The sequence below is a fragment of the Grus americana genome, chromosome 2 (assembly GCF_028858705.1).
Source record: "Grus americana isolate bGruAme1 chromosome 2, bGruAme1.mat, whole genome shotgun sequence".
Classification (NCBI taxonomy): domain Eukaryota; kingdom Metazoa; phylum Chordata; class Aves; order Gruiformes; family Gruidae; genus Grus; species Grus americana.
Window position 1 is genome coordinate 14,508,545 of NC_072853.1, and position 24,430 is coordinate 14,532,974.

Consider the following 24,430-nt stretch of genomic DNA (forward strand, 5'->3'; position numbering starts at 1 on the left):
AAATTGGTTTTCCCCACCGCTAAGTAACAGTATCCATTCTTGAGCAGTTGCACAGGGGATGTGGTAGAGCTTCTCAAGTTCCCCGTCTCTTTTCTTGCCTCTAACTGAGCACCATTCACAGCTATGATCCCTTTTCTTCTGGGGCTTACCCTGATGTGCAAAATGGCTCCATGAAGACACATGACCATGCCATGGTCCTTCTTAGTGTTTCCTAGGGCAAGCTTGGCTTACTGGAGGAAGGGGACTGCTCCATTTTAAAGGGAAGTTCGGTGTTTTCCCTCAGTACTAGGATTATTGTGCTTTGAGGTCCAGTGTTTATTGTGGAGAGAGCACAGCTGGTCATCTCTCCCAGAACTGAGTTGTGTCTTAAAAAAACAGTTGATGCCACATTTTAAGTCTGTCATTTTTATTTAAATATTTATTAAACTTCAGGCAGTTGCTATCACCAATCTTCTGTGATATGTTCATGGGACGTGTTTTAGAAAGCAAGTTTACAGCCAGCCTCCCTTGCAGTCTGAAGAGCCCAGACATCCCATACATAAGCCCAGACATCCCAAAGATAAGCCACGTGTACTCAAAATGCATGAACACACAAGAGATGCAAAGGTGTCTGCTAACAGCATCTTCACTTTTATCCTGAATATGTGTGAACGTGCTGGAAGAGAGAGATTGCTGTGATTGCCTCCACTTTTGCACAGGGTTTTTTCTTTTGTATAGCAGCTTTCTGCTCACTTCCACTCTTCAGGCTTTCCATTCATTTGTTCAATCAGTATAAGTGATTAGAAAAGCCTGAGGTTAATGGTCTTTCCTTCCCTTTTTTCCTCCTTCCCTTGTGCCTCTTTTATAAGCAATACTTAAAGTGTGACCTCTTGCAGCACAGGTTTGTTCCCACTCAAACTGGCTTTGAAGGTCAGTTGAACTACAGCTGGCCTGTCCGCTATCTCTTGATCAGCCTCCGTTGCCAGTGCCGGCTGGGCTGTGCTGACCTTCCCACGTGTCTGACTTGCCTTCTGTCTCTGTCCTTGTGACTTACAGGTTGGGCAGGTCTTCCTTGCCACAGCCCTTGAGTGATGAAATGTCCTCTTCCCTTCCCTGCTCTCCCTTGGCAATTTCTGAGAAGCAATAAGAGGAGGAAAAAAAAAAAGAAAGATAGCAAAGTTCAAGTTTTTCTACAGAAATCATTTAGCTCAACACTATATCTTTTCAGGAGTGGACCTTTGCTATTTGCAAAGCCTTGCTATCATAAATTACCACTACTTAATTTCAGACAGTGCTGTCACGGTCTGAAGAAGCTGCTCTAGGAGAAAATGTGTTTTACTCAGAAAGCATCAGAATACTTCTTAAAACACAGTAGAGTTCCTCTCACCTTCTCTAAGATGAAAAGCAGTCAGTGTCTTTAACAGATGGTGTGGAGCATTTACCATCTCCTGTGCTCTCTGCCTGTTTGCTCTGCCCTGGAAAGATTCCCGACATCATTGTCAGAAAGTTAGAGTCTCCTGTCTCACTGCAAAAGAGCTCTTACGTACGGACCTTCACATCTCAACTTCATGCATAGCAACATGATCCTGGGTCATGGCAGAGGATTCTAAAATAGATGAACTACCTTTTTTTTTTTTTCCTTTTTGAGTCCCCTGGAGATGGATTTCTGTGTATTTAGTTAACCAGTGTCTGTGGACCCATGAATCAGGAGAAGAAAGAGAACATAGCAGGTTTTTAAACTTTTCTCATGCAGCTGTGAAATAAATTTTTACTCAAGTTATGTCATACAGTGAATGAAGTTGATGTGATGCTGGGTTTTCCACTCCCTTACATTCCTTATCTTTTGCAAGGAATCTACTGCAAAGGAAATCCAGAGTGTTAGGCTCTACCAAGCCAGAAGGATCAAGAATACACATTTTATGCAACTCTAAATGATTTAAGGCACAAGGTAACTACAAATCATCCTGCAAACCCTTAAGCTGTGATAAACATTTTATATGACTACCGCATTCATATTGATGCAACATTCATGCAATACATATGCATGAAAAACTGCGTATGTACCAAATAATGATGCAACCAACTCAGGGGCAACCTAAATCATGTCTTTATGATCCAAATCTGGACTTTCTTTCATTTTTTCCAGTGTTTCACAGACACACAGGATATAAGTTGGAAGGGAGCTCTTGTGGTTCAACTCCCCTGCTCTAAGCAGAGCCAACTACACCAGCGTGCTTAGTGCCTTGCCCAGTTATGTTTTGAGTATCTCAATGGGTGGACATTTCACAGTCTGTTCCAGTGTTTGACCACCCTAACATACTGAAAAAGTTTCTCTGAGTATCCAGTCAGAATTTCCCTTGTTTCAGCTTGTGGATGTTGAATCCCATCCTCTCACTGTACGCCTCCAAGAAGAATTTGGCTCCATCTTCTCTGTAGCATGGGAGACACGCAGCCCTCCAGGCTTGTTTCCCAAGGGCCTAGTCCAAAACCTAAGGAGTCATTGGAAAAACTCTAGGTGACTTCACCGAGCTCTGGAGCAGACCTCCACTACAAAACTGGGATCGGGCATTCTTGTTTGGCTGTAGGAAAGGTCTCAGGTCACCTGCCATTCTTGCGGGGGTGAGTACAGAGGACTGAGGTGCTTCTCTTGACATTTAGAGGTATTTGGGTATGAGCCAGAGCTGTTTGAAAATCCTGTTAGTCCAGAGAGTCAGGCCATTGGCTTGAACATATTGCCATGCTGACGTGGTTGACTGTTACTTTTGACAAAAGTTGGCTTCTATCTTGTCATTTTAAAGGGTATTTAGAAGGAGTTCAGACTCGAACACATCTGTCTTGAGAACGGGTGTCCTGTCCACACTTAGCAGTGCCTATAACTGTAACTGCCAGTGCCCCCGAGCTCCGCTGAGGACATGACGAGAGGTGGGTCAGCGTGGTCCCTGCTGTGGTTCCCACCTGACCTGCGGGGCTCTGGCTGCCCGCACAGCAGCGGCACCACGGCCAAGCGCGTGCATGGCTCGCTCGCTGCTCCCAGGAGGCAATATTGTGCCCTTTGGGGGATTTCTGTGTGTGCACTGACTGTAATCCAGATCTGATAATGGCACAAGCCACCTTTGAGCCGTCACTGAAGTCAAAGAGAAAAAAGAACAAAACCAGACACATTTTCATTAGCTTTTTTTTTCTTAAACAATGTGCACATTATTTCCTGTTTAAAACTACAAAGTTTAGCAGCAAAACACATCTCATCCGCCTGTGGCATGGGAGGTGTTGATATCCCCTGCCCACGGCTGTCACTTACACCCACTCCTGCGTTGCAAATTGCCTCCTGTCAAGTGAGCTCGCAGGAATACCAGCGTCATTGCATATGCTGGGGTTTGCACGATGTATTTCTGCATCGCTGCTGTTCGTCTTGCAAAAATCCATTTCAGTCCCAGCTGTTATTTTCAGGAACTGACAAGTAGGTTTCTGTAAATGAATCAAATTTGTTCTGAACATGGATGTAGCCCTTCATCAAAAGACGATGAAAAGGCAAGAGCTACGTAGCAGAACATATCCCAGCCTGTGTGGAAGCTGGCCCTTGTCAGCATGGAGACATTTTAAGTGAGGGAGGAGGGAAAATAGCAAGAAAAAGGTTTCTGAAAATTCTTTTTGGGTTGCTCCTCCTGTGCTCTGTGTGAGGGGATAGCGTAGCTCTGGGATTTGGGAGGGGGTGATGGAAAAGGGAGTTAAACCGCTTACTGCAAGTGTAAACTTGCTGCCTTCACAGCAGCGCTCTGAAAGGCCACATTTTGGGTCCTTGCTGCAGTGGAGTCTGTTGGCAATATATAATTTGTTTACTAAACAGGGAATGTAATTGAAATGTCCCTTTTGAGTTAATGAAAATATAAAACAGCTTTCCAGAGTAGACCAAGGCCTCTAATTTAATTATCTGTGAGCCTCATAGATTAAAAGTATTCTTTCATCCATTCCTGGCAGCCTGAAGTAGATGAATAACTGAAATTCAAAGAAAAAACCTTATGAAAAGGAGACCTGGCAGATGAAAGAGCAAAGGGCCAAACCATTTGTAAAAGGATTTATCTCCACTGAGATGCCCGCTGTCTTTACGGCAACTAATTATATGTGAAAACTATTAAAGATTTGGAAACCGTGATACCCATTAAAGGGGTAAGGGGTCCCCGTCGCCTGCAGGAAAAATAAGCTGGCTTCTCTTTGAAATATTGTTTGCTATGTATATCAGAGGCGTCGCTCTTTACGGGCACATGGCAAGCAGTGGCCTTGAGCACCCGAGCAGCTGTCAGAAAACCAGCAGGAGCAGTCGTAGGGGTAGCGTTGAGCTTGCTACGGCGTTATTTGCAGAGTCAGTCCTTCAGACCACAGGTCCATCCCTAAAGCAAAGCCCGGGGCAATGCTGCCCCACCACTGCAAAGGCATCCAGGAGCAGCCAGAGCTCAGGCGCATCCTCGGAGTGGTGGGGTCTGGTGTCTCCTAATGCTGCGTGAGCCGTCCGCTTTCCATATCGAAGCACTTTTGCTCTTGCGTCAACCAAAGGATGATGGACAAGTTTCCACGTAGCCACTGAAATACGGCAGCCGATATCAGCACATTTTGTCCACTTTCACATTTACATCTATACTCTGTACTGTGCGAGTTACAGCAGCACTTGTCACCCCGGCAGAGACCACGGTGTCCGTACGGAAACGCAGAGGAAGCCTGTGGCTGAGCAAGACGTGAGCACAGGTCTCCTCTGGTGTGATCCCAGGCCCAGCCATCACATTCTGTACACAACGAGCTTAGGTTTCATCCCTGCTATACATGAAATATTGTCGGACTTTGGAAAGACAAAATAGAGAGCTGCATATGGGCAAAAGTGGGGTTTGCACTTCATGAGGTGAGCGTATGAGGAGCAAACAGGTTTGCGAGTAGCAGAAAGGATGCTTCACTGCACTTGGGGTTTTTTTTGGTGAGAAGATGTTCTCCCTTTTCAGGTTTGTACTTGAAGACTTTGATCTAGAGGCATAGTGTGTCTAGAAAAGAAAAGAAAAAAAACAAGTTTGCTTCTGGTATAAATATTTTCAGCTTCATTGACTTGAAGTGGAATTTTACCTGGGATTATAAGCAGTGACCTCAGCTGAGAGGAGCAGCTCATGGGGGGGGGGGGGGGGCACTGGTACCTGTTGCTCAGAGTTACCTGAACAATGCGAGAAGACCAGCAAAAAATTTGCTGATTCGTTTTATTGTGGTGGGAGGTTTGAGGAGTACTGATTTGTCTTTTCTCTAGTTCATCTCGATTTAATCTAACACTTTTGACTTTGAAAAAGGGTTGAGTTTGAAAAGTTTTTTAGAGTGGATGGTGATTTTATTTGTCTGCAGCACAGATCAATGCTCTTTGAATGGTATGTGTGCAGGTGGGAACTGGAGCGAAGAAAGTATAGTGCAAATGCCAGAATTCTGCAACATCTGGCTAAGAAGCTGGCCCTAACCATCATCTAAAGTGGTGCCTCTAAAATGTATAATTTCAAATGTTACTTAAATTTACTCTTACAGAAGTATTTCATGTTATCTTTATAATATGCCAGATTTTAAAACCTTTAAAACTTGAACAAATCCTTCACTTAGCTGCCCATAAGCAGCATTTTTTTTTGCTTTTGTTTTGTAATTTGCTCTTATTCTCATGCTTGGTATGACACTTGCTCGATCTGGATTAATTTCCCACGCTGATTTGTTCTGAATGTGCCCCGTAGGCTAATGGTGTATTTTCAGCCTCTCTTCTTCCTTTGTAAAATTTGCTATTACTGTTTGCGGGACAGCGTGTTCTCTTTGACACCTTCCAGAAGTGCCAGCTGCCTGTCGAACAGCACAGCATCAGCTGTTAAAGCCTAATCCAAACCCCAGCGAAATCAGGCAACAGTAATGCAATTCAAGGTTTTTAAGGAAAGGCAATATCTTTTATTAGATCAGCTGTTACAGTTGGAAAAAAAACAGACAAGCTTTCAGGCACACAAATCCTTCTTCAGGTCTGAAATAGCAGCAGGATTGCTTACACCAGCATTCCTTAGCAGTGAGACAGCTTTGGTCCCAGCAAGGTTTGAAAAATGTGATTAAAAGTGTGTGTATTGCATGGCCCTTCTTACTGGGGCGGGCTTCCCAGCAGGACACAGGCAAACATCGTTCTCCTCTCTCCCCTTCCCAGTATACACCCTACAAACAGGGGATATATCCTGCAAGGAGAGGTGGTATAAGGTCACTTATACTTGAGAAAAAGTCTTCAGTACCTTACGATCGAGCCACATCTTCCCCAGAGCCACCCTGCTCTTGGGAAGGACTGAGACAAAGCCGTGGGCTTCGCTGTGCAGGTGGTAACCGCAGGATCCACGCTGGAAATTCTGGCTCCAGCAAATAGTTGTGGGACCAGTTGGCAAAATGAATTTTATCCCTTTGTTGTGGTTGCTTTACAGGGAACAGTGTTTCTCAAAGTTTCTGGAGTCACAGCTGACTGACCAGCCACCTAATAACAAAGCGTGTGATTGAAAATGCTGCACAGGCAGGATGGTTCTGCCGAAAAGCTGTGAGCAGCTTCCCGTAGCCTTTGGATTGTCACAGAATAGAAAAATAAGAAGTAAGAGCCCAGTACGCTGCCTGCGTGCTCCTCCAGATCCGAACATCCTGCTTTTTCATCCAATGATAGACTTCATATTTACCTTCCTTTCTTTTCTGGAAATCTTCAAAAATATGTACTAAAATCTTTGAATGAAGGAACACAGGCAGGTGCTCAGAAATTAAATGTTAACATTAACCATAACATTTATTAAATGTTAACATTAACTGTAACATTTATTTCTATATTCCCACGCTAGGAGCTGGGGTGTTAGCTGCAGTTAATAACTGTGGTATTAAGAAGCTGAGGATGCTTTTTGCTCATGTGAATATTTCCATGGTGCATGGGCTATGAGAACTCCGGATTTTGTGTTCTTGCTGTAGTGTATTAATAGGTGTCTTAATTATGCGGCTTCTCTATTCAGCCCTATTTGAAAGTGAAAGGTCGCATTTCAAGAAACTGTCACCACAAGAAAATTGGAAATAAGTATTGACACTTCTGAAGAAATTAAAAGGATGAACCGTTTATGCCTTTAAGTTGATTAACACACAGACATGAACAACCAATGAGCAAGTAATGCTCTAAACAGGAATGTGATTATTGGAAAAGCTTAAATCAGAAGGAAAAATACCTCTTAAAAATTACGCAAGCCAAAAACCTTAGTATAAGTTCTGCTTTGGGCATTGGTGTTCTGGTGCAAAGCTATCTTACAACTGTCTTGAAAGTCCTTAAAAGTGCAGAAATTTGTGGGACCCTGTCTTCATATAAAATACAAGTGTTTCAAATGTGGTTCTCAATCTGAATCCACCACTTAAGGCACATTGTACTTAAGGCTCTGAATCACCATTCCTGGCTGTGACACTCCCAGCGTGGCCAGCCTTTGATCGATCCCTTTTATAGGTTTCTCCACCCCGGGATGTGCCCAGTGACACACGCCGATGGCAAGTAGGCTGGCATCGTAAAAGCCATAGAACAACAGAGACAACTGCTTCTCTTTCGCAGAGAAGGATTTAATGGAGGAGTCATGTGGACAACCGGATTCTCTGCTGAATCTCAGAATTTGTTTCATTCCCTTCAGTACCCAGCCAAGATGTTTAGGTTTGAAAGCATGGCTGTGAGTGTTACTGCAGAACGGGGTTTCTTTTTCTTTATGTGCACCAAAAGGAAAATGATGAATTTGTCTGTGAAAGACAAGAGCTTCATTCTTACTTGAAACTAAGACCTTTTCATATTCCTGTCTATTTTAAGACACTTCTCTGCTGCCAGAGTAGAAGTAAAAACCAGGATCCATACTTGGTCCCCATGATGGTAATTGTGTAGTCATGTAGACCACCACATGTCTAACCTGCAAATTAGAATTCCACATCTGGATTCTGCAGCCAGTAAAGGGCTCTGATGCCCCAGTATTCAGCCATCTTCTACAGATGGTTTGAAATGTGGATGCAGATCCATCACTGAGTCAATGCTTCAGATCAACCCCATGTTTAGGTTGGAGCTCTTTACAAATTGGCACTTGTAAAACTGGAAGAACGGTATGAAGGAAGGAAAAGCAATGAAGATGTGAACTGCTGAGGAAAAAAGCATCTGCTCCCAAATCATGATTTTTACTACCTGACACTCTTTAATAGTCATGATGTTGCAGCTTTTTTCACTCACGAAAATAGAAACAGCAGCAGCAGTGTCCAGCACTCAGGTTAACGTGCCAGCTACACATGAATGGTGCACATTATAAATACACATTTACGGTCCTTCCGTGCATACCATAGCTAAACAGCAGCCAGCTCTGTCTCGGTGTTCTTCCACTGCTGCGTTTGTGGAGTAGCCTGTAGGAAGGGAAGGGAAGGGAAGGCTGCAAGGGGCGCTGGAAATGTCAGCGCTGATGAGAGCAGCAGATGTCATTGCACTTTACTGCATTTCTGCTGCAGCTGGTTATAAATTCAGGAGGGAGATGTCAAAAAGCCAAAGAAGTAAAACTCTCTTTTGTCCATTATCTCGCCTAGGACTCGACATGTTCATATCATCAGGCTTTGCACGATGGTAGCTTTGTCTCTTGTTGTGTTACTCAGACTTTGCTCTTTTTCAGGTGCCAGGAGACAACGAGAAGCACTGGAAGCCAGTGTTAGTGGTCTTGACGGAGAAAGACCTCTTAATATATGAGAGCATGCCGCGGATGAAGGAAGCTTGGTTCAGCCCTCTGCATACCTACCCCCTGCTAGCCACCAGGTACCTGTGCTTTTTTATTACAACCGCTTCAAGAGAGGTGGGAACCACTGAGTCAGCCAGGAACAGGTATAGCTGGTTCACAGCTATATATCACACTTGAAATGTTGTGGTTTGTGAAGCAGATTCTTCTTCAATGGGCCGATGTGCTCAGCTTAACTCCTCACTTCTCCTCCGTGTAAAGTTCTGGCCGAGTCTGGTGGCCAGAAGCACACCAGAAGGATTATGGACGTGGCCATTTGGCCTGGATCCAGAGGCAGGAGTGCTGAAAAGACCGAGGGCTCAATCTCCTGAGATCTCTATCTCAGTGTGCAGACTTGAGGGCTTGCAGAAGCACTCAGATTTCCAGCCTAGGCTGAAAAGCAAGAAATTCTTGCTCTGAGTTGGCTGTGCTGGTGTGGCAATTCTGCACCACCGGTTTGGGGCTTTTGGGGGTCTGCACACGTGATGGAGACACTTAATTTCAGCATAGTTTGTATTCCTGGTCCAGGAAATTAATTCCTGCTTTTTTAGCTTAAAGTGTTGAGCTTGGAAGACACATTCTTGAATCTAGGTTGGAAATAACCATCTGCATTATTTCGAAGGTATCCATCAACACTAATTCAGAGAGAGCTTTCCCATGGTTGTCTTTATGCAGTGGAAACTGTCTGTGCTTCTTGATGTGAATCTTAATCACATTTCTCTGCCAGTATGGTCAAAGGGCTTGAGAAAGAGCTGCTGTTCCATTGTTTTGGCCTTGCTACAGGCCTCTATTATACCATTTTCAATGAGTTCTCATTCAAAAGGGCTGGTAGCACATGGCCAAAAGCAGTGGGTCTCTTACTGCACTCTCATTATTTAATTTTTGTTCTTGGTCTCTTCGTTCTCTCCCCAAATGAACTGAGGCTTTGCTGCTATGTTATATTAAAAAACAAAAAAAAATTGAACTTGCTGAATTACGCTGATGGTTGTTTTGTCCCAGTCTATCTACCCATGATGGAGCTTTCAGACTTCCTGGGAAGCTGGCTTCTGACTCTCCCTTTGTTATCATAACATGAGGCGAGAGCGCCATGCTTTGCAGCTTGCAGCCTGCTGCACGTCATGGCAGTGAAGGTGGACAATTCCAGGTGGCAATTCCCGATGAAAACTGGGTAGAATGTTGAAACTGGAGGCTGCGTCCAGGTGTGTCGCTAAGGCCTTAGAGTTTGTGAAGCAAGAGCACTGCAGCGGAAGGTGATGCGTCTCCTCCCCAGTGCTTCGGGGTGTCATGTGTACATGGACCCAAGTCCTCCTCCTTACAGCGACTGGTGATCCTGCAGCACACCCTGCCCCTTCCTGCCCACACATTGTCACATGTAAAGACAGCCCTTTGGTGGGCATCACCAGTCCCCGTCATCAATGACTGCCAGTTCACCAGATCAAACAATATAAGTCCTCGTCTTGGAGGGCCTGTTACTTAATTACTTCTCAGGAGTTCAGATTTGATAGCAGACTGGCTTGCCTTGGGTGGGAATAGTCATCTCCTTGTCAGATGGGACTCCCATGTGAGTGGAGAAGCAACGGCCTTCATGCTGGAGGGGAAAGAGAAGTTGCTTGACACAAGCATTAGGCTGCTGAAGGGTCTTTACGGACAGGGAAAATAGTCTGTGAGAAAGACGGGATGCAGTTCAGAAAGGACAAGTGCAAGGTTCAATGCTGGTGAATAATCAGCTGCACTGGTTTGGGGTGGAGAACGACTGGCAAAATAGTTACTCTGCCAGGAAGCACCTGGGCAAAATTGCTTAAATCTGTGGTGTAACGTTGTTGAGAAAACAATCATCTTGGGTTATAGCAGAAGTGTTGCGTGTTGGGCGCATGTAATAATCTAACCTAACTACAGAGCATGAGTGAAGCCTCAGGTGATACCCACCTTCATGTGAGGTGCTGCACTTCCAAAAAGATGCCAGTCAACTGTGGAAGGTCTAGAAGAAAGCAATGCAAATGTAGGAGTTAGAAAACACTATCAGTAGGGGAATACTTAAGAAACCTTGGGTTTTTTAATCTATAGAAATCCATGGAAAACACGTCAACAGTTTTCAAGTAGCAGCCCTGAGGAGAAGGACTTGGGGGTATTGATTGATGAGAAGCTCAACATGAGCCGGCAGTGTGCGCTTGCGGCCCAGAAAGCCAACCGTGTCCTGGGCTGCATCAAAAGAGGTGTGACCAGCAGGTCGAGGGAGGTGATCCTGCCCCTCTGCTCCGCTCTGGTGAGACCCCACCTGGAGTACTGCATCCAGCTCTGGGGGCCCCAGTACAAGAAACACATGGAGCTGTTGGAGCGAGTCCAGAGGAGGCCACGAAGCTGATCAGAGGGCTGGAGCACCTCTCCTATGAGGACAGGCTGAGAGAGTTGGGCTTGTTCAGCCTGGAGAAGAGAAGGCTCCGGGGAGATCTAATTGTGGCCTTCTAGTACCTGAAGGGGCCTACAGGAAAGCTGGTGAGGGACTGTTGCTTTGGGCAATGTGGTCTAGTGGAGGGTGTCCCTGCCCATGGCAGGGGGGTTGGAACTAGATGTTCTTTGAGGTCCCTTCCAACCCAAACCACGCTATGATTCTATAAGTATGAAGATGAGAAACCAGGAGGAGGACAGGGGAGCATGTTCTCCAGGTCCCTGTTGGATACCACAGGACATAGCTGGCTGCATTTGTGGCAGGGGAGGTTCGAGGTAGGTCCTGGGAAAAACTTGGTGTGCAGACAAGGTACTGCGTTAGGTTTTTAGGAAAGGTGTACAATCCTCTTCACTGGGGCTCTGAAGGACGGGTAACACTGTAACACTCAGGAGCGCGTCGGCAGAGTTGGCCCTGCTCTGGGAGGGGGGACGTGCCGGGTGACCTCCTGAGAACCATTCCAGCCCCATCTCTGTGATTTCTTACTCGTATAGCTGTGAATTTAACACTCAGGTAAAAAGACAACAGATTCACAGGACTTTACATTCAGAATGGAGTCACAATCTGATAAATACATTTAAATACACAAATCCCCAAGGTGAGCAGATTACATAAATTGACAGATTCCCTAAATCATTACACCTACTGTTTTGGATGATTTTGATTAAAACCCTGCAGGATTCTGCTTTTATGATCTGTCACACTGAGTACAGTTATACCAAAAAAATACAGAGGGTTTGCTGTTGGTATTGACTGCTGTGTTCGTGCTCGGTCAGTGATTACCCTCCTCGTGATGGGTTTTTTTAATCCCTTCTGTGCATCGATCAGTGCAATTTAGAACTTTTCACCTGGAAAGTTTGCAGACCACATGTTGTAATCTTGGCTGTTCCCATCTTTCAGATTTTTATGAGTCCTTGGGAAAACATTTTTGCTTAGCTAATGCTTATTTGAAAAGCTGCTGAAACCGGAAAACTTCGGTGCCAGATACTGTAGAGAGTCATGCTTAATCTACCCAAGACATAATGAGCAGAGAAAATTGGAAAGTGGTAGAAGGATTACAATCTTCTTACAGTATTTTAACAGCAGAATTTCAACATGCCCTTTCTGTTTGTTGATAAGTTTGCCTTCAACCTATGGATGCTATTAAGACGTAAAATATTTTCCAGTCAGTCTTTCCCAGCTTTGTGCAGAATATAAGTAATAGCTGAAAATAAAACTGAGATCAGGAGATTTAAGTTGTTCCTTTGAATCCCTGCATTGGGAGGCACAGCAGCTGGCTCGTAGCCCTTGACTCCAAAGACCTTTTTGTCATAATCTCTGTTTCGGTGTTTCCTTATGCCCGAATAACAGCGCCTCCCTCTAGCATGGGAATGGGGCTTAAGTAATTACATCTTAAATGTTTGCAATCAAATTACATTATCTATCATAGGCAAATATGAAATGAAAAAAATAAATATAATAAAGCAGCCTATGTCGGCCTCCGATTAAAGATCAGGTAAGTAGCTTTTGTGTGAAGCTGAGCTCCGTAAGCAGAAAGTATTAAAGCAGTTTGACAGTTAATGCCGTGGAAAGTTGGCGAAGGAGTTTGGGACCTGATTATTTGTCTGTACAATTGGAGAGCGGGGCAGGCGGGGAGCACAGGGGTCCCCAAGCACCCCAGGGAAGGTGTACGAGGTGGTGTGCAAGCTGTGCAAGTTCTCCGCTCGTCGTCCCGGGGCAGCGAGGGTGGTTGTGGCTCCCTGTGGGGCACGGCTGGGATGAATTGGGAGCATGTGCATAGGTTTCCAAAGAGTACAGCCATTCCAGAGCAGGTTTCAAATGTTAAGTCAGGGTAAGGAGTGGTTTCAACATAAGAAAGGTCAGATGAGAGTGGCTTTCTACTGGGCAGAGCTGCATGACTGTTGATGCATTTGTATCACGGCCTCTTGTGAGATAAAGCTCAAATGAGCAGCTGAGCACTTGCTTTGAATGTCAGTGCTGGTTTCGCTGTCCTTTTTGAAGAAGCCATTAGATTTTGCTGTTGCAGTAAGTGATTGAAACTCTTTTCATAGCATTAGGATGAGAAGCAGGTCCCAGTGCATCTCGTCTGGCACCAGCACTTCACGTTGGACCGTACCCATCTTGCTATCACATCTTTGCAAAGAATAATGCCAAAGAGGTACCCAAAACATAGAGAGACAAGGGAGAAATTACAGAAGATTAGAAGTGTGTCCCTGGCTTTCTGAAGCATGCCAAGAGTTGCATTTTGCAGCCGCTGCTTGCCGTCTGCGCACGGTGCAAACAGACTCAATCGTGGCCAACCTTCTCCTGCCCTCTTGCGGCTTTGGCTGCTCCAGGGAAGCGTGCTCAGGCTCCTGCGCCCTCACAGGTATCTCAGAAACCTCCACGGAGCCGAGCAACCTTCAGGGACTGTGGGTGAATATTCCAGAGCTGGCCCTGGGGTGCCATTTCAGCTCTGGGGTGCAGGGTGCACCATGGACACAACCTCCTCTGCAGTCAGAGTGGTGGGAGGCGGAGGCGAGGGGAAGCCTGCTGTGAAGTTTCTAAGACTATTCTTTTGCCTTTTAAGGTATATTTGTGGGTTTTAGGATAAAACATCTTTTATGTAAATGCAATAGTTTGTGTGAATGTAACTTTATTAAAGCTTGGGAATCCTTTGACTTGTACCCAAATGCATCAGTGCCAACAGCTGGTACATAAATATTATCAAATGTTCCCCTGCATATTTGTGTAGTTCATGTTTAACTGCATGATTTTTCAAAGCATGGTCTGGAGTTGTATTTTTAAATAGGATTTGTAAATAGCAAGACCGAATTTTGAGAAGGCAGGTAAGAAACAAGGTTCATGTTGGATGTGTACAAATACTTTCATTTGTAAAGTACATCTTCATTCTATCCATATGCTGAAAAATCTAAAATGCGAGTGCTATGGATAAAGCATGAAGAAGTAGAGGGGGGTGGATTTGAAAGGAAATAAAACAATTGGAACCATTTGTCTGTCCCATATTCCGTATCACGAGTATTACAAAATAATTTTTAGCACAGCTGATGTGCGCTGTATGAAGGAGAAGGGATGACCCAAGGAGAGGACGGGACAGTTTTCAGGCAGTGATTTTCCAGGCTGCTTTCCCGCAGCCCCCCCGGTAGCAGAAGGCAGCATGAGAGCGGTGGCCCTGCCTGCGCCGGGGCAACCAGCCGGGGACAGGCAGCAGCAGAACTCACTGGAGATTTCAGTTCCTGGTCTCCATGATCAAGATGCAGCTTCCCCTCACAGTTTGCACCTCCTCACGCCAAATCTAAGTGAAAGAAGTTTCTGGGCTGTTTGTTTGCCGCTGACTCCTCAACTCCAAAATCTGCCCAGGGTGTAGTTAGGAGGCCTCGAGTATCAAAGCTGAGCGGGGCATTAACACAGCCCTTCTGGGGGCAAAAAAGCATTTGGGGAGGGTGGTGGTGCCTCTGTGGAAGAGGCTTTTCTGCCCAGACACAGGACAGGGCAGCTCTGCCCAGAATACCTTGCCCCTTGCCTCCCAGGAACGTCAAATCAAGGCAGATGCTCAAAATCCAAAGTTACCATGAACCTGAGCATGAACAAATCTTGCAAACCTTCTAGTGGGGTATGAAAGAGGAGGGTGTCTGTTTGGCACGATGCACATCCCAAACGTCAGCACGGACTGCCAGGGAATTGGGGGAAATTTCAGATACCCTATGGTTGGTGTTTCAATAACGGAAAAGCTAAAGTTGTGCTTTTTCTTTCCTTTCTGCTTTTTTTCCCCTATTAAAACATCTCTTTGATGGCATACTTCTACAGCGTCAGCTAACAGGCAACTATTCTTCCAGATGCAAAACAATAATTTGAGGGTGAATTAGCATTCGGTAGATAATTAGTATAATCTAATGTTTTATGCTTCAACACAAGTATTCTACTACCATGTACATACTTACTTTATAGTCTCATATGAAGTATATTGTTTGCCTATAGAAAGGGAAACAGGAGACACAAGACAGAAACAGGTTTTTCAGAAGAATTTCCCTAGTTTTATTTTGGGACTCCCTCGGAGGGTTGGTGACTGGGTCTCAAATATCAATCAATTATTATTTTCATCTGAATCAGTGTCATGTCCCTGAGGGAATTCTGTATTGACTATCCACACTTCTGCAGGGGAAAAAAACAAAACCAAACCAACCCACAAAAGGAGTCTTCAAGAAGAATTAAATGTTATGAGGTGTTGATTTTCTCACTCAGAAATACTCCCTGCAATTAGTGTTTGTCCAGATGAACAAACCTTTCCTGGTCATGAGAGATCAGCTGTTGATGCCAGGCAAAAGAAATGTTAATTGCAGCAAAATGTGAGAGAATTTCAGATTACAAATAGCTGCAGCATTTTGTGCTTTGCAGGTTCCTTATGGGAAAAGTACTTTGGCATCTGCATATTATACGGAACTTCTTTCTTTATCTGACAGCATTTATCGTTGAGTTTGTCTGCAGATATTTAAGCTTTATGGCAACTGCAGCCTGACAGTGAAAGTCGGATTCAGCTGCCTCAGATGAGTGAGCACTCGCATCTGTGCACCAAACGCCATCACCACAGACCATTCGGTGATTTCTCTCAGTACCTCATCCAAAGGGGTGTTTTCTACAATGCATTAGGAATTTAGGGCCCCCTGGGACATCCCCATCATCACCTGCATGTCCGGCTGCTGCAGTACTCACCGCTTTGGACCTCACTCTTCTGCGTTGAGTCACTTTAGGCTCAAATACAGAGGAGATGTGAGTTCCCATGCTCCCAACCACGTGCATTTAGGAACGTACAGAGCAGAGCTGTGCTCAGGCGAGGATTTGGGCACGGTGTGCTTTGTCAGCTTTATAATTCCCTGATGTGTTTGCAAATCCAATTGCAGGTTGGTCCATTCTGGCCCAGGAAAAGGCTCACCGCAGTCCGGGGTGGATTTGTCTTTCGCAACCCGTACCGGTACAAGGCAAGGGATCGAAACCCATCTGTTCAGGACAGAGACTAGCCGAGACCTCTCACTGTGGACGAGGAGTGTAGTGCAGGGCTGCCACAATTCTGCGGAGCTCATCACGGAAATCACCACATGTGAGTAACATCTGCGGTGCCACATCTCCACAGCTCTTTGTGACACTCATGGGTAGTTCAAGCTCCTTCTGCTAGAGGTGATTCATTTAAAAAAATGCACGTGTTTAGGGTTCTGTGTATATAGAATACTGCCCCCTTGCTTTCCCAGCCAGCTCCAGCTGGTGTGCTACCTGTGGCCAGGACCGTAAAACCAGGACACCGTCACGGCCGTTCTGACTTTTGGTCTTCTTTTTGGCACGTTGTTTCAGACACAAGTCTGTAATCAGCCATATAGGGCTGTGTGTCATGGAGGAGTGATCATCAGAGGTTTTTCCAGAAACTCAGAGAAACAAGCATTTTTCTGAGACTTGGGAGACCCCCCAAGAGCCCTGCAGGAGTTTCTCTTGCAGAGGGAAGAGGCAGAGGAGGACCAACACATTCACAAGCGTGAATTGGTCATTTATTCACCCAGCTCTGCACACGTCAGAAGAGTGAAAAAAAAATCCAAACTAGTCCAATAGCCACATTTTGACAGCTAGTCATTTCCCTCCCTGAACATCAGGGTGTCACTTCTCAGCACTCCTCTACATGTGAAATCATCTGAAATAAAAGTAATTGGCCGGAGATGGTCTGGAGCGATGCCCTGTTTGGCCAGGTAGCTGCTAGCCTGGGATGGCTCTGAGGCTGCACCTTTATTTTGAGTGCTCCCAGGATTTGGGAGTCCTTCCCCCACTAGCTCTCCACTTGACAGGGCTGTTCAAGTTGAACGTTATCTCCGCTACTTGCCTAAAAACACAAGAGCAAGAACCAAAGCACAAATCCGCTCCACGACGAAGGGCAGCTCCAATTTTGTGAAGCCCCGTGCTGCTGCCCACGAGGACCCCTGCCCGTCAGCTGCCAGCCCCGTGCCTCCCCGGGGAGCGCAGCTGCTTTGCGAGGGCCTCCGATGTGGAACCAACCAGGGCGTTCTGTGGGAACCTCCTGGAGGGCACGGCCACCTCCTCAGCCCCGTGATGCTGATGACTTTCCTCCCAAGAACAGGAGGAAGGCATCAGCCCGTACTTCTGTCGCAGTGCTTTTTATCCCAGTGCCAAGGTCCCTTCTTGGCAGAGTTGTTCACAGGAAAGTGGGGGAAAAGAGAATTCGGGATGTGAACACCTAAACTCTCAGTGTTTTAATTTGGATCATGGCCTATGTTTCTGAGCTGAGGGGAAGATGCAGACTTTCTGCTGCAGTAGCTATTATATACAATTATCTGTCCCCTTTTTCAATTACCACAATTTTCACAACATTAATGAGGACTCAGGAGTGTCTTCATCTTTGTCAAAATACTTTAGGGAAACCATTTACAGCTTCTAATTTCGTTGTGTGCTGTGCACCGCCTTTATTTGGCTATGTATGTCAGACGTAAGAGTAGCCGTGATTTCGCCAAGGTTTGGAAGGAGGAAATGCCAGCTCAAGCCTTCTTAAACTGCAGTAGACTGTTTTTGGGTCAGCACATAGATGTACACTGCAACACGAAGAACACAGCGAATAACTGAAAGGACTGAGAGCAATACTGCTACTGCCAAGCACGGTTTCAGTCTGTGTGTTTACAGCGTACCTAACACACCTCCCTTGGACCTGGCACAACAGGGAGACTTCTGTTGTTTTCCCAAATCTGCAGGTTTACAGTTAGAGCATGATTAGCCCAGTTTTAGAAAGGGTAGTTTCCACAAGATAGCGTTGAGATCGAATGTAAAATGCAGATATCTGCAGCCAAATGGAATTTGTTGCTTTTAAGAATGTTACAGACTGAATTTTCTTTCTTTCTTCAGCTTGCACATATAAAAGCCAGGAGTGCCGTTTGACCATCCATTACGAACATGGATTCTCTCTTACAACCGAACCGCAAGATGGTGCCTTCTCTAAGACAATTGCACAATATCCCTATGAAAAACTGAAAATGTCCTCAGATGATGGGATAAGGATGCTTTATTTAGACTTTGGAGGAAAGGATGGAGAAATTGTAAGTCCTGTGTTTGGTGGAGGGATGCACGTTACCATCTCTTTGGTGCTCTTCCAGGCTGTGGGGGTGGAGAAGCACTAATAACAGCTGGCCATACGGGTTCCAGTGCCACTATTTAGACGCCATGCTTTCTAGGACAGTGTGACAATCTGGTTTTAGAACAAGATAAACTAAAAAGAGAGATAAAATGCTAAAACCACATAAAGAGGGATGAAAGATTTCTTACAATTAAGAACAAATTGTTCTCTGCATAGCCAGATTTCAGAATTTTTATATGTATCCGTTTCACTTTTTAAATGATTGTGGGTGGAAGAACTTAAGAATGAGATATTATTAATTCCAACATACACATAGGGACTTGATGTTATGACAACAAGCTGTGCCTTAGACATTTTTGAACATCTAGTTGCTGAAAAAAAAATTGAAGACTTACAGATGTAGCAGAAACTGTCTGCTTAGGCCTCTAAGTTACCTGTCACAATGCCTAAAAATAAGGTGCGTACTCCTACGAGCAGTTTAGATACCATAAGTTATGCATGTAAACATGCTCTTTCCTGCCAATTTTTTTCAGCAGTTCCTGAACACATGGAATGCTTAATTCTTCACATCACCTTTGATAACATACACTCTGCAAACTGCCTATTGTCAGGCTTTCAGAAGGGAATTTGTTACTAGCTCTTAATACAGTTGATGCATGACTGGTGGAAGGGCAAATCTGGTTTGTTTCGATGTGAACCTAGTGTTGATTCTGCTGTCCGCACTGACAAGTCTGTTGTTGGGTATTGGACACAGCAGTCCCACCACCATCCGTGGTCAGAAACAGAGCCTGAAAAGATGGAGGGGTTGAACCTCTTGGAAACTTGCAGCATCTGACTCAGTTTTCTGCTGCTTACCCAGGTGGACACAAGCCCAGAGGCACCAGGATCTCATCTGCTCTCAAGATGCTTATTACTTTTAGTAATGTAAATATTTGCAGCTGTATGCAAAGAAAACACAATATGTTGTAATAAAGGGTTGTTATTAATAGAAGTCTGTTGAAAGTACCATGCGGCAGTTAATCAAGTACTCCGTAAATGATTGCTTATTTGAGCTGTAATCTAATCTAATGATTCTCAACTTGATTTCTTTCCGTACTTTCAGCAGCTGGACCTTCATTCCTGTCCAAAACCAATCGTGTTCATCATTCATTCCTTCCTGTCGGCAAAGATTACAAGACTTGGCTTGGTGGCCTAAGTGGGATACATCTGTTTCTTCAAAGAAAGACAGAGCGACCACGCTAATCTGAAGTACAGTCAACAGCAGCAAACCCGCACCAGCCAGCAGCGTACACCAGCTCGGGATTCAGTACCAGGCCTTGGTCATTTCTGCAGTCTTCCAAGGCCCGGGTTTCATTTTGATCAGCTAAAGAAGTGGCATGACAAGGAAAACGGTGGATTTCATTGTAAATAATGGGATTTTAAAATCCTGTATCAGGCAGTAAAAGTGTGTTAGTACGATACATGTAAATGTTTCAAAATCATAAATTGTGCCTAATTCAATGTACTTGTTTCTACAGAATAAGTAAAGGGCTAAGCAGACAAGAGTGGGTGTTGGTTGTGATGCAAGCTCAAGGTTGGTTGAGTAGAAGTTCTCCAAACAAGATTGTCCCACCATCCAAAAGTAAAATATTTTTTCCGTGCTAACCTGTGCACCACTTACAGAAGATTTTTATTTCAGAGCACTATCAGAACCCGAATACTCGTATTTGCTCTGCTTGAATACTCAGCAGAGCAAATATGCACCTTTGAGTAGGATGCTCTAAAGCAATACAGCTGTGGTCAGTGAACAGCTGGAGGGTCCCTGCCAAGGGGCCCTTTCAAATTAAGTGAGAAAGACCTCTTGCGTACATTCCTAGCGATGGACCCAAAACCAGACCAGCTACAGCGATGTATTGAGAGTCAGCTGTCAGTGGGGCATAGGTAGGGGCATCCTCAAGTTACCTGGGTCTGCGTTGAAGCATGCCCTAAGCTTCTGCCAGCACGTTTCCACAGCGGTTTTCCTGCAGAAAGCCGTGCTGCGCTTCCTGTCCTACCCCAAGTGTGTCACCCCCTTAGCGCTGCCGAGGCTGGTCGTGTGGTCTTGATAGAAGAGCGGATGTGAGGAAGGAGGAAGACTTGATTTTTTTTTTTTTTGAGTTTTCTAGATTAGATCAGAAAAGTTATTCAAGCAGCTCCAAAACAGCGAGGAAATGCACTGGGGCAACAACATGAGCTGCACCACCAGATAAGCCTTAGTGTGGAAGGAACCACTCCTATGAGCATGACTTGGCAAGTCCAGGTTTACTCCTTGCTGGTGAAACGTAAGAGGTTCACCTCTGTCCCCATAACTTAGTAGTTCCTGTTTTGCACCACAGCTTACTGTTTTAAGTCAAAACACTTGGAGTTTCACCTTGTTCATGGTTACGTTGGGCACAAAGCTGGCAGCAGGCGGGAACGCCGACCTTTGTCGTCGGAGACCATACGCACAGCTTGCACCTGGAACTACTAAATTGGCTGAATGTGGTGAGTGGGAACAGAAAGAAGTAGAGCGGGGATGGCATTTCTGTTGCTCTTTGTAAACAAAACTGCTTCATATAGGGGTGGGGGTTTGTTTGCTTTTAGAGTTTTGCCCTGAATTCACACTTTGGAGGACAGGAACTGTACAGGAAGAAATAAATCCAAAGTTTGTAGAAGTTTACTTGTCATACTACAACACTTCTTTTATTCTTGAGAAAGCACAGAAGTTTCAACTTAATGTGACTTAGCTGGCAGAGAGGAAAATTAAGAACACCATTGAGTTCCATGTTGGTTTTAAGCTAAGTCTTGAGCGTTAAGCGTAAGTCATGCTGTTTTTTCACAGAATTAGTTTGTGGTGGTTTCCATAGATATCTTAATCACTGAAACTAATTAAAAAATTAAGGTGACGGGCTGAATTCGCAAATACTGAAAATGGTCATTGAAGAACAATAGCTAAATTGCCATTTGGAAGAGCAGCCCCGCTCTCAGCACCTCCTGCAGTCAAAAACGGGCCTGGGAGGGGTATTTAGCTGCAAACTTTGTTTTTACTGTCACAGTACTTGCACTTGAAAATTAATTCCTCGTGTAAATTCACAAGGTAGGAGAGAGCAGGTTACATAACTTACCCATAATTTCCAAACAGAGATTTCTCATTTAGCCGCCTCGCATAACCTTCTGTGGCAGTTCCTTGGGTCTCCTTTGGCTTGGAAGCTTCTAGAACGTCTTCAGAGAAGCCGAGAGCAGTCGGTACGCTGGGGGACTGTGTCTTTGAGTATGAACTCCCATCACATCCTCATGTAAAACTGTGTGTGAAGTTCCCAAAAGTGAATCAGGACACTTTCATTGCTGTTCCAAAGTATAACTGAAAAATCTGGACACAGGCTCCTATAAAATTTCCAGAGGTTCAAGTGAAAACTTGCGTACTGTGGGGTAGGTTAAATACATATGTAAACTATACTGCACTATTTCCTTATTCCTTTAACACTTACAAATCACTGGAATGTTATACTTAACATGTACCTGCATTGTAAATATTACAAATTCCTATATTAGTACCAACAATTAAATGACACAATATGTTATCTAAGGTGCTCAGTACTATATGAAGTATAAGTGAATAACTAAACAGTTTGCAAAGAAAATTCATATTATATATATTTATAGAAAAAATAATGATAAATACAGATGCTATTTCTTCATTTTCAGATTTTGAACTGATTCATATTTGGATGGATAGACAAATGAAATATGGACCTACTCCACATTTATAAGAGTATAGTGAATATTTATATTTTAGAGGAAAAGAATATATTTAATAAAGTCATTTATTGGATTTTTGTGAGGTGAGCTTACTTTGTACCCAAACAAGCTGTTTGGAAGGCTGTCCTTTGCTTTTGGGCTGGGGAAAAATACATTTTAAACCTCAGTCATTCTGTTAAGAATTCAGTTACTCGAGAGAACTATTCCTCATATCGACGGAATGATTTTTAAAAATTTAGAAGTATTAACGTACTGTCAATGGCACATTAGTGCTTTCTATCAAGTAACCGTGGTGTTAAGGTCATAGTGGCACTGTTGAGGCGTAACTATGCAGCATTTTTTCTGCTGCTGGCATATTCTGAAAGGCCACAGGGATGGTCTGGGCAAGGTCTTTCGGACTCACCTGCTGAAGTGACAATGCTTTCTCTGTCGCTTACGTTTAACTGGGCAGTTACAGGAGTCATAAAAAAAAAAAAGAATAGAAACTTCTACTCAAGCTTCTGCATTGAAGGAGTGAGGCCAACACGTGCCAGCCTTAGTTCTTATCAACGGTTATGGAAAAAAGGATGGTTTTCTTCCTCTCTAATTCTTAACTTAGTGGCCCAAATAGAAAAGCTAACTATGGGATTTTATGTCTGTTCTTTCAGTCTTACCCGAGGTATGGCAGATCAGCCTCACAGAAATCCTAAACAGGGGTATTCTGGAGTTTCACTCTTCACAAAATACTGACTGTAAATTGAATGGTCTGATCAGAAAGTCTGTATAGCAGCTTCACCGTTAGAAAGACTTGGATACATATTGGAACATATATGTTACTGGAAAAATGTGATATAAGGTGTTTGTTAAAAAAATAAAACAAAATAAAGCCAATCTGATTGCGTTCAGGGAAGCATACTGGTGTTTCCTAAGAGTCCTGCTCTTTAAGTGGACCTAGCATCTCTGTTAAGGCGTTTTATAAATCAGAACACAACTCTTTGTGCACTATGAAGTAAATCGCTGCCATGAACATCATGAGAATTGGTCTTTGCCAAAGAAAGAAATAAGTTTTTTTCCTGCGGAAGATAAGTATTCCTTTTTCCCACAGGACATGGGAGCCCCCTCTATCCAGCTCTTCACCTTTGGAAGCACAGCTGGTTTGAGGTAGAGGTTGATCTGATTTCCATCTGCAAAGAGACTTCTCAAGGTCCTCTTACTCACGTTGGAAAGTTAATGGGAACAACTTTGATTTCAGGGGAAGTAGAATCAGAACCTAAACAATGTGCTCCAGATTGTTACACTCTTTGATTTATAAGTTTATCTTACTTTTCATAAAAGAGTCAAACTGGCAGGTTTATAACTACCTGTTTACTGGGGCTATTTACTATATAGAGAGTATATATAATATATATTACTATATATACACACACACTATTACTATATATAACATTAGTAAAGTATCTAAAATGGACATTTTTGAATTCAGTGGTGACTTTGATTTTAAAGAGCAATAATATACTAGAAAAATTTCAAGAAACTCAGCCTGCTTGATATAAGTGAACCCCTAGATTAACCCGGGCAAAAGTTTAGTTTAAAAGCATGAGGGGAAAACCATTAAATATTTAAAGTAACAAAGATAACAACCTCTTGTGAACATATCGGCCACTTTTTCCACATAGGATTAGCTTTTCAGTTTGTTTCTTTTGTCAGAATTTCTGTGCTTGTGTATATAGGGGCATTAAAAAACAAATCCCAAGGGAGAACTGGAGAGTTTGGGAATTTGGAAGAGCATTTGTACCCAAGTTAAGTGCTGTTGTAGCCCAGTGACATTCATCAGGCAATTGTTGTAATACTAGAAGTAATCACCTCACCAAATAATCACAACCACATCAGTGTTGTCTTGGCCCAATCTTGCATAAGCACATAACATGGATTATGGGTACACCGTAAATGTGTATTGGTGAATATGACTTCTACCCTGACTTGCAAAAACATGAAAGCAAGCACCCAAATCTTCTGCAGGGAAGTATGCACAGGGCAGATTGGAATTTGGGTTCACCAGCCACAAACAAGAAAATAATTTGAAGTTCAGAGGCAAAGGGCAATGTTATGTCCTGTACCATGTAAGTTACCACACTAAGAGCGCGAACTCTTAGTGTGAGGTTTTTGAACTACGACAGATGGAAGGCAATTTGGTTTAGTGCTGTTAGGGTAGACCAGGTCAAATTATTTTGCATGCTTTGTTGTAGGTTAAGAGAATGCACGAGCACAGTTATCACAGCTCAAATGGGGCACAGTGTTATCAAGCCACAATAATAAACTAGTTATCACTTAGCTTAAAAAACCCCCCAAGATAATAACAAAGAGCAAATGAGACCT

At 44.0% G+C, this 24,430-nt stretch overlaps 1 protein-coding gene across 2 annotated transcripts in view; it reads left to right on the forward strand.

The window, feature by feature from the left end:
• The window catches only part of SNTB1 (syntrophin beta 1), a 121,198-nt gene extending 99,050 nt beyond the window's left edge, over positions 1–22,148 (forward strand). The window contains exons 4-7 of one of the 2 annotated variants that reach the window (XM_054815145.1): positions 8,658–8,797; positions 16,098–16,294; positions 18,091–18,281; positions 19,425–22,148. In XM_054815145.1, the coding sequence (XP_054671120.1) occupies positions 8,658–8,797; positions 16,098–16,294; positions 18,091–18,281; positions 19,425–19,514 (618 nt within the window). In that variant the 3' untranslated portion in view covers positions 19,515–22,148. Of the gene's footprint in view, positions 1–8,657; positions 8,798–16,097; positions 16,295–18,090; positions 18,282–19,421 lie in introns of both variants that reach the window. The other variant, XM_054815144.1, reaches the window with a different exon arrangement.
• Positions 22,149–24,430: the final 2,282 nt, after the last annotated feature.